Consider the following 17102-nt stretch of genomic DNA (forward strand, 5'->3'; position numbering starts at 1 on the left):
AAAATTCTAGAACATCAAGTATTCTGATACAGAAGGAGTATTTGATATGTCGACAAAATTATAAGACTATAAACCACAAAAAGGCCAGAGGTTTTAGTATTTTTGTTGCACTGTTAAAATCTATAGAAGATGTGGCGTCTGAGAATTAAGCTTATTATCTTAATGTATCATGAGTTTTGTCATAAATTTAGGGTTATGATATGACCATGATACAATTTTATCGAATTCCAACCTTAATCCACCGTAACTCAGTAAATAGTTTTTTCCAAAAAAAATAAAAAATTGATCAGAACTTTTCTCATCCGAGTACCCGACTAATCTCTTTATGATGAGTGTAACCGTCGAATAGCCCATTCACCAGATTTTCTAATGAACTCAAAGCATAACATCATTTCAATTTTTATTTTTTTGGACAAACGACATCATTTCAATTAATTTTTTTTTTTAACTATAAAAAATGTTTATATATCATATTTCGAAGAAAAATACTTTAAATATACTACTAACTTAACTGAATCTTGTAAATCATGCTTGATATTTTTAAAAAAATCTAGTGTTATTTAGCGGGAATTTCAAATACCTAATTAAATTCTAGTGTCATTTGTACAACTAAGACACTTTTAAAATATTTCGATCTTGAATCATTTAAAATGAAATATCTTGACAATTCATGAGTTCAAAGTATATAATTTCTGACCCGAAGAGAGTATGGAACTAAAGAATTTGATAATCTTTTTTTTTTTTTCATATAACTAAAGTGTATATCTAGAAGAAAAAAAACGTTAATAAAATATCTTCGAGCCTGGTGCATGATCAAAGCAATGTAACGTATCATGGAGATTCCGTGACCCACTTACCTTCAAATTCATTTTATAATTAAAAAAAAAAAAAAAAAAAAAACGACATTTGTGAATTATTTACATCTCGCTCTGTATCTTACTCTGTCAGTACTACTATAAATAAACTGTAAAACCACTCCAAGCTTCACAATTTAATAACAAACCAAAAGAAAAGAATACAGTAGCTTCACAAAATTGTCACGCTTCTTCTTCATCTTCTTTATCCTTTCAACAATTCCAAGAAGATCAAAAAAAAAAAAAATGAGGCAATTTCCAAACATAAGAGGAAACATAGATGCGAAGATGTCGACAATGGTGGCGTCTCAAACACGTCCTCCGTGGCGTACACCAGTTCCTTACCTATTCGGTGGTTTAGCCGCCATGCTTGGACTCATCGCTTTTGCTCTCTTGTTGCTCGCTTGCTCTTACTGGAAGTTCTCTCGCCAAACGGACGAAGGGGAGAAACAGACCGAGTCCGGTGAGAAAGTGGTGGCTAAGGTTTTCGAAGAGAAGATTCTTGTGATCATGGCTGGACAGAACAACCCTACTTTCTTGGCTACTCCGGTCGCCGCCAAGATTTGCGTGGACTGTGTAAATGCGATGAAGAAAGAAGGGCGAAATGGGGAATATACAGTAACAGAAGAAGACCACTGAGCTCTGTTCTCAAGAAAGTGTTCTTTTTTCATTTTGGTTTTTTTTTCCGTCCTTTGTTTTCGTCGGTTCTTTTTGTTTGATGGGGAATCTAGTTTTTTCCTCTGTTTTTATCGACCTTGAAATTGTAAATCTTTACTAGAGTAGTAAGGGGTTTGTTTCTCTGTATTTTTGTTGGTATATGAAAGTATTTTGCTATAAGGTTAATTCAAGCTATCATCTGGTCTGGTTTAGTCATTAACATTTTCAACTTAGTTTCAAGGGTATTTATATGCATGCACCTGATCTGATAAGACCAAATTCTATAGTTTATTTGCAAAAACTAAGAAGTTTAACAACATTTTCGTTGCCAAGTGTGGATATCACTCTTAAGTTAGAGGAGCAAATTTTTGGTCGAGGCCATAGATTGATCATTACACTCTTCGAGCGAAGCTATTGAATATTAAGACGTTTTAGTGGTAAAAAAACTAAAAAAAATAGTTGATTCTTATTGGCCACAAAAATTAATAAAGATGACCTGAATTAACAAAGAAAAAAAAAAAACTAAAATGTTTCGTGATAGTAAAGCAGTAAATACATGTAATGTTGGTTTGAAGTGTATATTTTGGGAATAAAATACATAATTTTACAAGTGTTTTATAAAAAGGAAATGTTATTTTATATGATACCAGAAAATGTTTTGAAAAGTACACCTGCATAAGTAATCATATCCACACGGACCACACATGCGTTGCGTTTATAGTTTTACCATGTCCATGTGTCAATTTTTGTAAAATAAGCTTTCAAAGTTAATTTGCGCTACATAACAAATTGGTTATCGTTCTAAACTAAATCAATTTTGTAAAAAAAGTTGATTTTGAAGTCATGTGTTTAAGAATAGTACAAGAGCAAGTACGAAACGATCAATTTATTTAGTAGTACTATTGTTTTTTTTTTCACTTTTATCGTTTTGCTCGTAAACTCAGAAGTATTAATTCATGATGACTCGACTCCCATGGTTTTTGCCGTCAGCATGCTTTTATCGGTTGGCGGAGAAAAGGCACTTTGAGAAAAGAGAGACGATGACGCCATAATATGGACATGTGTCAGTACGTAGACGGAGTTGGATAGGTTTCGAAGAGTTATGTTTGACTATGGAACAGTTGTAATGACTGTGGTCTATTTGCTGCAACCACCTGACCTCTGACGCGGCGATACGACTCTGCTAACAAGCCTGCAACCATCATATTTAATGCAACGCTCATTATAAATCAACACAGAGATCTCCACATTTTTAATGACCCAAAAATAAATTTTTAATTTTTAATCCTTTTTAATTTTTTTCGAATCCTATTTAATGATGAGTTCGAATCCTTTTTTAATTTTTTGATCTTTAACTAAAAAATAAATCACCAGTATTACAGAAAAGGGCTTTATAGAACTAAAACCCATGGTCCCTAAAAGGCCCATTAAGCCCACTAGTGACCGACCTACCCACCGGCCATTTACTTTCGTCTCCACATTTATGTTTTTGCTTGAAATTCTCGTGGTCCTAAAAAAACTCATCATCTACCCCCATAACACACTTCTTTACAAACTATTCAACTTTTTTTCTTCTTCTTCTTTCAATTTTTTTGTATTTTGTACTGTATATGAGTATGAACAAACCTTTTCTGACAAATTTTGCTACGCATTATTCACTAATATAAAACACCTGTTGCCATATGTCTACGATCCAGAATCATGAATACAAGTGTTAGCATCAAACCAAATAAAACCATAGTAACAATAGTCATTTTATGCAAATTAGTCAGAACTATATTGCCAAGTATATAATTTTTCACTCTCAAAATAAGTTACGTTGTTTGGCTAAGATTTCACCACGTGTCAAATTCTGATTCGATCTAGATGGATACCCCTGGATCCCACATGGATAGACTCATCATAGACACGCTCATGTGAAGCCATAGTAACACCAACCACAAAAGAGAGAGAGAGAGAGAGACTCACTGAAACACATAGAGAGAGAGAGAGAGAGAAGTTTAAAAGAGAGAGAGAAATGGCGTCTAAGCTCTGTGATTCGTGCAAATCGGCGACGGCGGCTTTATACTGCCGACCAGACGCAGCGTTTCTATGCCTAAGCTGCGATTCCAAAGTCCACGCGGCTAACAAACTCGCGTCTCGTCACGCGCGCGTCTGGATGTGCGAAGTCTGCGAGCAAGCACCAGCTCACGTCACGTGCAAAGCGGACGCGGCCGCGCTTTGCGTCACGTGCGACCGTGACATACACTCTGCTAATCCGTTAGCTCGCCGTCACGAGCGCGTTCCCGTCACGCCGTTCTACGATTCCGTCTCTAGCGACGGTTCCGTCAAACACACCGCCGTTAATTTCCTCGACGACTGTTACTTCTCCGATCTAGGTGGTAACGCTAGCCGTGAAGAAGAGGAGGAAGAAGCTGCTTCGTGGCTGTTGCTTCCGAATCCGAAGACTACTACTACTACTACTACGACGGTTGCTGCTAAGGAGGTTCCGGGTGATAGTCCGGAGATGAACACGGGTCAGCAGTATCTGTTCTCGGATCCGGATCCGTATCTGGATCTGGATTACGGGAGTGTTGATCCGAAGGTGGAATCGTTGGAGCAGAACAGCTCCGGCACCGATGGTGTTGTTCCGGTGGAGAATCGTACGGTTAGGGTTTCGACTGTGAATGAGAATTGCTTTGAATTGGATTTCACCGGAGGATCTAAAGGCTTTGCTTATAGTGGTGGTTACAATTGCATCAGTCACAGTGTAAGCTTCTATGCTTAATTTAAATAATTATTCTTTAATCGTTCTGATTAGTTTAATAATAATAATAAAAAAAAAAAACAAAAAAAATTGGTTAGATCTTTAGGGTTACGACTTTTTATGACTGCTAAATTATTAATTTATTTGGAGCTAATGATTGGGTGACTAAAATTTAGGGTTATACGTGAGTAACATGTGTTAATTAATTAATCTGTAATTATCCTGTCTTTAAGTATCCAATTATATCTTAATCAAATAATGTTTGTCTCTATTGTTAATTTAACCGGAACATGCATAGCATAGGCTAAGTATGTATGTAGGCAAAGTCAAAGAGTTGTTTTTGATACTTATGGTTGTTATTGCAGGTCTCATCATCGTCGATGGAAGTGGGAGTGGTACCAGATGGTGGATCCGTGGCTGATGTTTCGTATCCTTACGGTGGTTCTGCAACCAGTGGAGCTGATCCGGGGAGCCAGAGGGCTGTTCCGTTGACGTCAGCTGAGAGAGAGGCGAGGGTGATGAGGTACAGAGAGAAGAGGAAGAACAGGAAGTTTGAGAAGACCATAAGGTATGCTTCACGGAAAGCTTATGCGGAAATGAGACCGAGGATCAAGGGGAGGTTTGCGAAGCGGACGGATACGAGTGAGAGCAACGATGTGGTTGCCCATGGAGGTATCTTTAGTGGGTTTGGACTTGTACCTACATTTTAGATATTGAGAGAGAAGGAGAAAGAGATGGTTAATGTTTGTTTTAGTAATAAGGTTTCTAATTAACGAACGTTTATTTTAAACGAGTTGTTTTTTTTTTTTTTTTGTTGTTGTTGATGAGTACTTTTTAGTTTGTTGTGGGAGAGAGGAGGAGAATTGAGTGGGTGGTGTTTATACAGTATGTAACTTGTTTTTGTATATATCATGTGATTTTGAATATGTTTGTGTATGTGATTGTGCATTTAGAACCAACCAAGTTGTTATAATATACAAGTTTAGTACATGGCAAAATGAACAATTACATTATTGAAGTTAAGAACTTAAGACCTCAAAAAATAAAAAATAAGGAATGGCAAAGAAAAGATAACTTATAAATCAACGACACTATAGTTCAAAGTAAATGAAGACAGAGACAATTATATATCCACAGGATGATTCTGAAGTTGGTGTGTGTTTTAGTAAGAGATAGAGGGAACAGTACTACTTGCCTTGCTTGCGGAACCACTCTGTTCGATTCTTTTCGTCGGTTGATCCGCTCTGTTCTAAGGAAGTGGTGTGTGTTGCTGTGATCGGCTTCTTTGCAATGCTAAGGTCCGAGTCATTATCTACTGTGATCTTCCCTTGGTTTGGTACTTTGACTGAGCTCTTATCCTCTGAGTCACTACGGATTGCAATTGGCATTTGATTCTTTTCCCCGGCTAAACCACTCTGTTCCGAAGAAACGCTGCGTTCTGCTTCTGTAAACGCGGTTGGCTTTTGGTTCAAGCTGTCGTTGCTTCTAGCTGCGGTCGGCTTTTGTTTCAGGCTTTCATTGCTACTAGCTGCATTCAGTTTTTGGTTCGAATTTTCATTGCTACTAGCTGCAATAGGCTTTTGGTTCGAGCTTTCGTTGCTTCTGGCTACAATCGGCTTTTGGTTCGAGTTTTCATTGCTTTTAGCTGCAATTGGCTTCTGGTTCAGGCTTTCACTATCAGCGTTGCGGTCCATTTCCTTGTGTACTGTGTTATGGTCTTGATTGGTTTCTTTGGCTGAGTTCTTGTGGTATGAGTCATTTGCTACTTCTTCCCCTTGATTTGCTTCCTCGGATGAGCTGGATCCATTGTTGTTAGCAGTCTTGCTCTCCAAGAAACGTACAACTACACATGTAATATTGTCTGCACTTCCTCTCTTTATTGCTTCGCCCACAAGTTTCTTGGACGACTCTTCCGGATCTTCAACCTCTTTCACCACTGCAACTGCTTCCTACAAAAACACCATAGAGATCTCAGTCATTAAGACTGATGTGAAACTCATCGGAACAGTTATGTTCGTCCTAAGAACTCAAATTCACAAACCTCATTGGAGAAAACATCCCAAAGTCCATCACTGGCAAGGATCAGAAACTCAAGAGAATCATCAATCTTCTCTTCCTGAAGTTGAAGACATAACCTTAATCAAACACAAGTAGATGTATGTGGTAGATAGAGTTCATATGCAAGTGAAGTTTTTATTTATATACCTGAATCTCTGGATCAGCAACAACATACTGTTTTAGCAGTCTATCACCAAAAGCGCGAGAAACTGCAAGGACTCCTCCAACTCTCCAAGTCCCTATTCGATAAAGAGATATTAGGACAATGCGCATAAATGCCGAAAATAATGCTAACAGTTTCTTGTTACCTGCCCACATCACAAAACCACCAGCATTCTCAATCCGTTCACGCTCATCACTTTGGTCAGGTTTATGGTCTCTTGACACAGCAAAAGCTACAAAGAACACATGAATCATTCCATTCAAGAGAGAAAAAACATCCACATGATGAGATATCAAAGAGAGGTATATAGAGTAATCATTTTATACCAGTTCCACCTCGACATATAACAGCTCTGGAATCACCAACATTTGCAACAAGTAAACGATCACCAACAAGAATAGCAGTGGAGGCAGTTGAACCAGCATCTCTAGTTTGACTATTTTCTGACTTGAGAAGTTCAGAGTCTGTATGAGTATAAGCATCCGCTGGACAAACAAAACACAAAGTAAATTTAGGGTAGAGGGATCAGAGACAATAATAAGTCATATCACCAAAAGAACTTGGAAGTAAACCTATTGCAGATTTGGTATCAGAAATGAACTTAGGATGAGTAATAAGATTGCTGAAAAGATGACGCTTCACATACTCAGCTGCTCTGGCTCCACCATGGCCTGCAAGAACATTAAGAGAAGTTAAACCTAATCTTTAACATAAGAAAAGTACTGCAGAAACAGATAAGTTTTTATTGAGAAGAGGGGACAAGAATACCATCAAAGACTCCAAATAGGCCAACGATTTCGCCATCTATACCGTCGATCCTCGTCTCAAAAAAGTCTTCCATAGATGATCTCTTCCCAGCTGAGCTTGCATATCCATAGCTGAATTTTCCATTCTGACTGCAGTTAAAAAAACTCATGTTAAGTAAAGCGTCACAAATGTAAAAAAAAAACATGTATCTCCAAACCAGAAACAGAGTTCTACATGGCTTTTCATTCAAGTAACCTCGATTCAAACAAAAGAAAGGCCAAACTGATTAACCACAAGCTTTAAAACTTCGAAAGAAAACAAATATAAAATCATGTCGCTAGCTGCCAGAAGAGATAAGTTTGAATTGAAACACAAAGAATCAAAGCAAACTTAACCTGAGACCGCCTCCGCTTGCAGGAGCTTCAACAACCCGCATTTGATTCGAATACGATAACGCCAAGTCCATATATCCCATTTTTATTTGCAGGGATCTCAAATAGTACTCTTCAAAAACAGTAGAACTAATCTGAAATTTAAACAATAGACAAGAGTTTTAGAAAATAAGGAGAAAAATCAAAGGAAACCTGAGAAAGAAGAATTGGAGAGAAGAAAAAGGGGTAGAAGATTGAGAGATTTGTCCATGGGTGGTAGAAGAGAAATAGCGTAAGAAACCAAAAAAGGAAACAGAAAGCAGTGAGCGGTGTTACGTGTTCCGGAAGCAACGGTGTTTAGCATTTCCCGGAGTCAAGTGTTCTTGCTAATTATAGAAAGCGTTTATGGACTTTCAGAAGTCAAAAAGCTCGGATATTTTATTTTAATGAATATTTAGACGAAATCTATGTTTCTTTTGTTTTGTTTTTTTTAAATAGTTTTACGAGTTTATTTTCCTTTTTTTTTTGTTGTTGTCAATCACGAGTTTATTTTCCATGACCATTTTGTTGTTTCTCATAATATGAAAATTGAGAAATAACAATGATACACTCAAGACCAACCATTATTATATTATACCCCATACAACTAGGGTATACTTATAAAAGTTGGTACGACTTGAACGAATAAGTTGACAAAAAAGTCCAAAGGATAGAGGAGCTTAAGATTCTCATTCACGTTTTTTTAGCTTTTTCATCCACACACGGACACGGGTACATGTATAATTTCGCTACGCGATAATCGGAGAGGACTAGCTCCCGGCCGCCGAGCGTTTACGGAAGCTCCATGACTAGCATCACTTGATTTCTTGAAATTAACCATACCTTCGAAAACACTCATACCTTCTTCTCTGCTATGTTTTCGAAGGCACGATTGATTTTTATTGTGATGTCTCTGTATCATAGCTTCTTTGTTCTTTTCAGTATTGTATACTGGTATAGCATAAACCGATTTTAATGCTTTTGTACTGGTTTATCCAAGTCAGAGTCTGTATATAAACCACACCATGTACACTTTAACTAATTCATGAGAGAATGAGATTAATTAAGTCATTTAGTAAAATGGTATCAGAGCATGGTGATCCTACCTAACTTTTTTTTTTTTTTTGAATTGAATGTAAAATATTATTCAACCAAAAAACCTTTTTGTACAATGAATGCTTCAGTATATTTGAGTGTAGTTTGAGATTTGAATTATAAACACTGAAAAAATTGGAGAACTAGTAAAAGTTATCTTCGATGAGGAGGGTGAGTGGAGCACCATAGCTGAAGGCCATCAACATAGCGTTGGTCCCCCAGTAATGCTATCGAACTGAGACGATTGCGGATATTCTTGTCAATGTGCTTGATGAGAAGGGCTTGCAATTTGGAGGGGTCACCATGGCGACGAGCATTCCATTCTCGCCACAGATGGTACATAGCAGTTTGGAACAGGTAGTGAAACAGGAAGAGGTGGAGGTGCTGAAGAGCCGGACTTGTGAGCAGTGCAATCAGTTGGTTCCAGTCAGCAGAGTATTTCTTAGCTAGGAGTGGTTGAGCGAGGTTCCTCCAGATTCCTCCTGTGAATGAACACGAGAAAAAAAGATGATTCATGGATTCCTCTGCATTGTTGCAGAGACTGCAGGTCACCTGTTGTCCCGAGTTCCATTTTTTAATTCTGTCACCTGTGGATAGACGATTGTGTAACGCAAGCCACATCATAAAAGAGTACTTTGGGGTAGAGTAGGGGAACCATACTCCCTTATACCAAGCCACTCTCATGTTTGGCCGTCGTATGTTCTGCCATGTGCGTTTTGTTGAAAAACGTTTTCTTTATTTGTCACCAGAAGACCGCCAAAGAGGAATGTCCGCTGTCCCTGAATCTATACGGTTCTGAAGAACTTGAATTTCTGTCTCAATCACATTAAGGCAGTTGGTGCGATGCCTCCTGACCCTATGCGTTTGCAAAACCTCACCGACCGTTGCTTGAAGTGGGATTCCCAAATCTATAACACCTCGAGGCCCTGTAACATCAATGAGGCGACCCATTGGTGACCAAGAGTCATACCAAAAAGATGTGAGGACACCATTTTGGACATCCACTCTATGTAATGGCTGTGCTACATCCCGGTATTTTAAAAGCTTCTTCCACATCCAAGACCCTGCAACAGACTGCTCACGAATGGACCACAAGGAGCTTGTTTTTATTAGGTACTGCCATATCCAAGAGACCCACAATGAAGGTTGATGTGATACTATCCGCCAGCTTAGCTTCAGACAGCTAACCTTATTAGATTCGAAAAGAGACTTTACCCCCAAACCACCTTCCTGCTTCGGCTTACACACATCCATCCAAGCAATTTTTGCCTTATGCGTATTTAGATCAGGTCCAGACCATAAGAAAGCCGCACACATCTTCTCAATCTCTTTGATGCAGCCAGATGGAAGGCGATACACAGAGATCCAAAAATTAGAAATACTAACAATGACCGAATTGATGAGTGCTAAACGACCAGCATATGAGAGGGCCCGTGTCGTCCAAGAACTCATCTGTGATCTGATCCTCTCCAGCAATGGACAATAATCAGATGTTGTCATTTGTTTAGTAAGTAGAGGTAAGCCCAAGTAACGAACCGGAAGTTGTCCTAGCACAAACGGAAAGGTAGTTGCAAGCTCCGCACAAGTCTCGTTAGATACAACAGCAAGATATAACGTGGACTTCTCAAGGCTGATCCGCAAACTAGACCTGGTGGCAAAAGCACAAAAAGATCAATAACACCTTCAACAGACTTTCTTTCCCCATCAACAAAGATCATAAGATCGTCAGCGAAGCAGAGATGCGTTAAACCAATGGCTTGGCATTTGGGATGGTAGCCAATATGATGATCCGCAACTGCTTTATCAATCATGTGGGATAGGACATTCATGCAAATGACGAACAAGTACGGAGAGAGCGCACATCCCTGTCTCAATCCTCGAGAACTATTAAAGAAACCAGCTAATTCACCATTTACTTGTACCGAGAATGTTGCCGTTGTGATGCATAGCTTGATCCAGTGAATAAACTGTGCTGGAAAGTTCAAAGCTGCAAGTGTGTTCAACAAGAAATCCCATTGAACTGAATCAAAAGCCTTAGATATATCAATCTTTATGGAGCATCTAGGCGAGACAGATTCTTTGTGATAATCTTTAACTAGTTCAGTCGCTAGAAGAATATTTTCCATCAACAATCGCTCCTTAACAAAGGCAGATTGATTCTGTGCAATCAAACGTGGAAGCAAGCTTTTGAGTCGGTTTGCTAGTATCTTAGAAATCACCTTATATAAAACATTGCAACAGGAAATAGGTCGGTAGTCCTTCATCTCTCCTGCATCCTGTTTCTTTGGTATCAGGGCCAATATCGTTGTATTCAAACCGCGTGGGAGAAAGCCTTTGAGGAAGAAAGATTGGACTGCAGCAACAAAATCTTTACCAACAATAGACCAGGAGGCTTTAAAGAATTCACTTGTGAAGCCGTCGGGACCAAGTGATTTATTATTAGGCATAGTGAATAACACCTTTGTGATTTCATCCTCTGTCACCACCTTCGTAAGCATGTCCTGATCAGCAGAAGAACAACAAAATTGCATTAACTCAGCCAACGCCTCAATGGTCATGCCAACAAAATCATCTGGTGTGTGACCAAGAAACTCCTTAAAGAAGCGCTCCGCCTCATCCTTGATATCAGCTGGATCCCTCAAAACCTCCCTAGATTGATTTAAAAGCTCACAAATGGTATTAATTTGTTGTCGTTGTTGCACTGCTCTGTGAAAATATGAATTATTCATATCTCCAACAGTAAACCAGTGAAGCTTTGATTTCTGCTTCAAATAACCTTCCTCCAACTCAGAGAGATGCTTCCATCGAGTATAAGCTTGTGTCTCATCAGCAATCGCCTGAGGAGATGGATGAGTAAGTGTATCCATTTGTTTCTGGCATAGTGTCTCGTGAGCCTCACGGGTGCGAGTAGATAGATTACCTAATCGTTCCTTCCCAAGGAGACGCAGAGCAGGCTTAAGTCCTTTTAGCTTTTTGGATAGGCGATGTAAAGCTGAAGTAGAGGGAAAAAGAGGCGTAGTACTATCCCAGTGATCCACCACAACAGAGGAGAACTGAGGCAACATAGTGAGCACATTAACAAACTTGAAAGGCCTCCGACCTCCCAATGTAGGCGCTTTAAAGTTGATCTGGCAACGAGAGTGATCCGAGCAACCTCCCGCTTCAAAAACACTATAGGAGCGAGGAAAAACATGACACCAAGCATCATTAACAAGAACCCGATCCAGCTTCTTACAAACCAAACCGTTATCCCGCTTATTACACCAAGTGAATCAGGGGACATGGTAGCCAAGATCCGTTAACGAGCAGTGTCGTATCACGTCCTGAAACTCCCTCATACCCTGGTAATTAAGATGTGTGCTATCGAAATTGGAGTGCTCACTACCGTCGAGTATTTCATTAAAATCACCACAAAGTAACCAGGGTCGATTAAGAAATAGGGGAGAGTCATGATGACTGCAAATATCTTCCCATCTCCCGACGTTCTTCTACCGTGTTAAAAGCATAAATGAATGAGCAAAAGAACTCCTCTTCTTGGCCTGGTAACAAGACCGAACATGTGATCATTTGACCACTCGTAAATACAGGGGTTAGACGCACATTCTCCCTCCAGACCACCCAAATGCATCCTAACCGATGCGAACTGTAGTTAGCTAAGGATGACCAACCACGAAAAATAGAAGAAACAATAGACGATGATGCTCTTCTTTCCTTGACCTTTGTCTCCAGAAGACACCCAGACTGCATAGAACTGTTATTTATCCAACTACGTATAATGGAATGTTTGGAACATTTATTTAGACCACGGACATTCTAAAAGAAACTCGACATTTAATTTCTGCGGGAGGAACCCTTCTTACTCGAAACACCAGGTTTTGTGTTCTGAGCACCAGAGTTAGGGAGAATCTTATGCATCGTTTTAGAGTTTCACGGAAGAGAGGGGCGAGTTCCCTGCTCTGCCAATTGAGAGTTTTGATCACTATCAGTATTAACCGCAGCCTGCACAATTTCTCCCTCTCCAGCAGCCACTTCCTCATTAACTGCCAAAACAGATAACCGAGAAAGCAAAACAAGAGTATCCTTCGATCCTGCTGGAGAGTGAGCTCGAGCTTTGGTGTTCTTTGTTGGAGAAACCTCCTGCCAGGATGCACCCGAGAGGGTACCAGTCACCCCTAAGTTCGAGGCAGTTCCACTAATTGCAGCCACACCCTTGTCAGAGGAGCCAGATGATACTACCAAGCCTAAAGGAGGTAGAGTAGATACGGTTTGGGAGGGAACTTGTTGAACTACCGTTAAATCCTTTGGAGTATCTTTCACAACACTTTTTAACAGAACGTCTGATCTTTCCAGAACCGGTTTTGTGGCCGAACAGTGGTCCTCTGCATGACCCCACTTAGTGCAGATACTGCATTTCGGTGGCAACCAGGGATAGGAATATTCCACAACAACATCAACTCCTCGAGCAGACTTAAAACAAAAGGATTTCGGCAGGTCTTTAGAGAGATCCACTTCCACAAAAACTCTCGCCTTCTCAAAACTCTTACATAACTCTGTTTCAGGGTGCAACCTCTTCGGCTCGCCAACTGGACTAGAAAGGAAGCTAATTCCTTCCCAAGAAAACATTGAATGGGGCACATTCTTCAACGTGATCCACATTGGCATCGTTTTGATCTCAGGTTGAGCATCTTCAAGAATCAGAGACCACTTAGATACTAACATAGGCATGTTAGCAATGTTCCACATGCCACGCCGTAGAACCCTAGATCGCATTGAGCTGTCTCGGATTCAGAATTTAATGACATTAGAGCTGACCTCATAAGCGTCAATCTTAACAGTTTTATTCCCAAAAGGCCAGATTTTGTTCACGATGACATGAACCTTAGCGATATGAGGAGCGTTAGATGGGAAACGGCCAATAATCAGATCTTCTCACAGAGGAGAGGTACTGTAACATCCGCGAACCGGATTATGCGGTTTTCGTAGGAGTGTCGATCGACACCCTTGTGGCATCGATCGACACCACTATTTCTGGGTTCGTCGGGTTTGTTTTAATTCGCGATTTTGGTTTGGTTTAGTTAACTAAACCGAGTATATAAGTGGAGAAGCGACAAATTAAGGGTTTTAGGGTGTCTGGTCGCCGTTTGCAGAGATAGAGAGAGAGGAGAGAGCCTATTGTGGTGTGAAGGAGATTAAAGGAGAAAGAGCAGAATCGTTAGGGTTTGGGAGGAAACAGTTTCGACATATCAAATCGTTCTCAAAGGTAATGAAATTTGGTAGGTTTATTCCCAAGTCTTTCATCGTCATTCTCCTTTTTACAGAAGTAGTTTTAGATTTAAACTCGATGAGTTATTGGCAGTTTCGTGAGTCACGTTTTCTCAGACGCGAGTTGGAACCATCGGGGATTGTAATTGAGATCGTGGGAAGGTTGTTAAAGGGTGGGGACCAGGGTTCGAGGAACGCCTGGCGCACCAATAACCTACTGGTGGATGTGGATTTCCACAGTGATGGGTTAGGATCGATGCCCTGCAGGGCCAGCTTGGGGTCCGTTTGGGCGGCTAGCAGTGAGGCTAGCGGGCTAGCAGTGAGGCTAGTGGGATCCACGGGACGGGTTGTCACAGGTACCTTCAAGAATCTCATTAGGGACCTGAACAACTTGATCCCCATCAACAACCGTGACAATTTCTCATCTCATTTTCGAGAAAATTTCTCCAACTCCAGGAATTTTTGTGTGTTTCTTCTTCATTTCTCTTACAAATCCAGCTTAACATTTGTTCTTAAAGCTTCAATTCTCATCTTCTTCTTTATTTGCTCTATTTTCTCATGATTTTTAGCAATGGGGAAAAGAAATTGCAAATCAAAGTACAAATTTGTTACTCCGGATCCGCCTTAAGCTACATCGCCGAGGTCTCATGAGCTACCATATGCTTCGATTCAAGCTCGTCGTGACTCTGATGTTCAGAGTATCAATCAAACTCGAGCGATGTTCTCCAAACGTTCTCCACATCACTTCGAGGTATCAGATTCACCTGATAATGTTCATAGTCCTTACCATCTCCATAGCGCACATCATCCAGGATTAGTTTTAATTGCTACGTTGTTAGACGGAACTAATTATGGAACTTGGATTGTGGCTATGACTACGAGTATAGAGGCTAAGAACAAACTTGGTTTTATAGATGGCTCTATTGTTAAACCTGATGAGGATGATCCGTATTTCAAGATCTGGTCTAGGTGTAATAGCATGGTTAAATCTTGGTTGCTAAATAGTGTTACTCCGAAGATCTACACAAGCATACTCTACATCAAGACAGCTTCTTATTTGGAAAGATCTTCACACACGATTTCATAAGTCAAATTTGCCAAGACTTTACAAGCTTCGCCAATGGATTCATTCTTGACGTCAGGGCAGTATGACTCTCTCCTCCTATCACACACACACACTCAGTTTGGATGTGTTTCAGAAGTTGACATAGCGAAAAAGACAAGAGGAGGCGATTGTATTATTTATTCCTACTTTGGTAAAGTAATGTGTCGATTATTATTGATAGAGAAGGTGTACGTTTTGCACAAAGGCTACTGACACCTCCTAATGTACTAAAGAATAGAAAGGAGAATAATCGTAAATACATGAGGAAGATAATGTTTTCTGTTCTTTAAGATGGGCAATTCTACTTTGATACTAAGATGCCTAAAAATATATGATACTAAGATGCAATTAGCATATACTACTCGGAAATACATATAATCAAAACTATAGAAGTCAAACTAATCAGTTATTGTTATAGTATAGAAAAATGCAACTCATAACTTACCGTAATAAAAAGACATCACAAGCAAAAAAACCTCTAAACATCCTATATTATGAAACAAAGGGATTATAACTCAAGGTGACTCAACGTTCAACTCTTCCAACCCGCTAGCCGAGAAAACACCCGTTCAAGCACCTCTACCTCCATGTGTTTTGCACAACAAAAAATCATTCTTCCTCTTTCGTCATCCCATACCCTACAATGGTAAGGGCATGGCCTCCAGGTTGTGGCTTGGGTACAATGTAAATTTCCTGAAAATGTTTGGCATAAATTGAAGGTTTAGTTAGTTGCTAAATATAATATTGTATTTTTGGAATCTAAGTTAATTCCTTAACTTACCCCCTTAAGTTTCCTAAGACCTTCATCTATATCAATTGTTATACCTACAATATCCTCACCAGTTACAATTTATACTTCAATAAACCTACCTTTAATAGAATACGCTTTATCATCTCACTCTACAAAATATATATAAAACATGATAATTATGTTTAAACTTATTAACATTGGTATGTAAAACAATCGAACAAACATATATATATATATATATATAAATTAAGAATATATGTCAATAGATGTTTACCTTCTTCTTTCCATCATTTTTTAGATTCCCTTGAAAAATATATGGTCCATTGCTTTCCTCAAAGAACCAACAGCCATATCTTCTGTTTTCAACTTCTTAGCGTCATCATCACCTTGTTTCAGTTTCATCTTTTCAACAAAATCATTTATATCCAAAACCTTGTGTTGAGCAATGAATCATCTATTTGATGCATGTTATAGGTATACTCTAGTATTTTTCCAAAAACAAAAGCCCTACAAATGTAACTGCATTTGAAAACAAAATTTAATCTTATCAATGTAAACTAAATACATTATATTAAAATTCACTATTGAAGTTCAAATACAACAACCAGAACACTCAAACTAAATTGGCATATCTAAGTATGCACAAAAGTTTAAACTTAATATTGACACCTTTTAGTTGTGTGATAATTTTACTAAAGTTTTGTGTGAGTGACTCCTTGATAAGATATCTACCATCATCCCAAAATCCTAATAAAAATGTAGAAAAGAATGATATATAAATGTGAAAGTTAAAAAAAAAACAAACAAGAATTATTAAGTAAAATACTTTTTTTTTTACTTGTAATGGAAGTTCATCATTTGTTATTGCAACTGATGTTAAATTATAACTTTTGTATCAGTTATAAATAAGTAATTCAAATTAGTATCATATAAATTTTTGATGCAAATTAATTGATGCAATTAACCATTTTATTTGTAGTGTAGTGACTTTAGTTATCTATGATATAAGTTCATAATTATCTACAAAGAAACTTTGGCCACACGAGTTAGAGATACTTAAGTGAAATTGGTGTTTGTCTCAAGCTTATGAGTGTTGTAACCTTCATTTGAAATTTCAAATCATGTCACATTGTCAATGCATATATATAGTAAAATGAAAAAAATTAGGATGTTAGTATTTGAAGACTACTTTACTAAGATACCAACAAAAAAAATTCTTTCCAAAACAAATAATTATGATTTACAGAAAACTCT

At 38.7% G+C, this 17102-nt stretch overlaps 3 protein-coding genes and 1 pseudogene across 3 annotated transcripts; 2 read left to right on the forward strand and 2 right to left on the reverse strand.

Annotated features, from left to right (window-relative positions):
- The first annotated feature begins 976 nt into the window (after positions 1 to 976).
- On the forward strand, positions 977 to 1706 carry LOC147918921 (protein GLUTAMINE DUMPER 5-like). The gene has a single exon (XM_087505242.1). It carries the CDS (start codon positions 1101 to 1103, stop codon positions 1491 to 1493), a length of 393 nt encoding a protein of 130 aa, XP_087361368.1. The 5' UTR covers positions 977 to 1100; the 3' UTR covers positions 1494 to 1706.
- A 1725-nt stretch (positions 1707 to 3431) lies between these two features.
- LOC147918922 (zinc finger protein CONSTANS-LIKE 4) lies at positions 3432 to 5181 on the forward strand. The gene is made up of 2 exons (XM_087505241.1): positions 3432 to 4260; positions 4623 to 5181. The coding sequence occupies exons 1-2, from the start codon at positions 3529 to 3531 to the stop codon at positions 4965 to 4967; spliced, it is 1077 nt and encodes a 358-aa protein (XP_087361367.1). The 5' UTR covers positions 3432 to 3528; the 3' UTR covers positions 4968 to 5181.
- A 24-nt stretch (positions 5182 to 5205) lies between these two features.
- LOC147918923 (putative protein phosphatase 2C 71) lies at positions 5206 to 7867 on the reverse strand. Its single transcript, XM_087505240.1, has 8 exons — positions 7621 to 7867; positions 7247 to 7374; positions 7051 to 7149; positions 6805 to 6963; positions 6624 to 6710; positions 6463 to 6554; positions 6299 to 6373; positions 5206 to 6206 (listed from the first exon to the last, which is right to left on the reverse strand). Exons 1-8 carry the CDS (start codon positions 7698 to 7700, stop codon positions 5445 to 5447), a joined length of 1482 nt encoding a protein of 493 aa, XP_087361366.1. The 5' UTR covers positions 7701 to 7867; the 3' UTR covers positions 5206 to 5444.
- Positions 7868 to 8883: 1016 nt separating this feature from the next.
- Positions 8884 to 16250, reverse strand: LOC147918924 (uncharacterized; annotated as a pseudogene).
- Between the last annotated feature and the right edge of the window lie 852 nt (positions 16251 to 17102).

The sequence above is a fragment of the Camelina sativa genome, chromosome 20, assembly GCF_030686135.1.
Source record: "Camelina sativa cultivar CO46 ecotype springtype chromosome 20, ASM3068613v1".
Classification (NCBI taxonomy): Eukaryota; Viridiplantae; Streptophyta; class Magnoliopsida; order Brassicales; family Brassicaceae; genus Camelina; species Camelina sativa.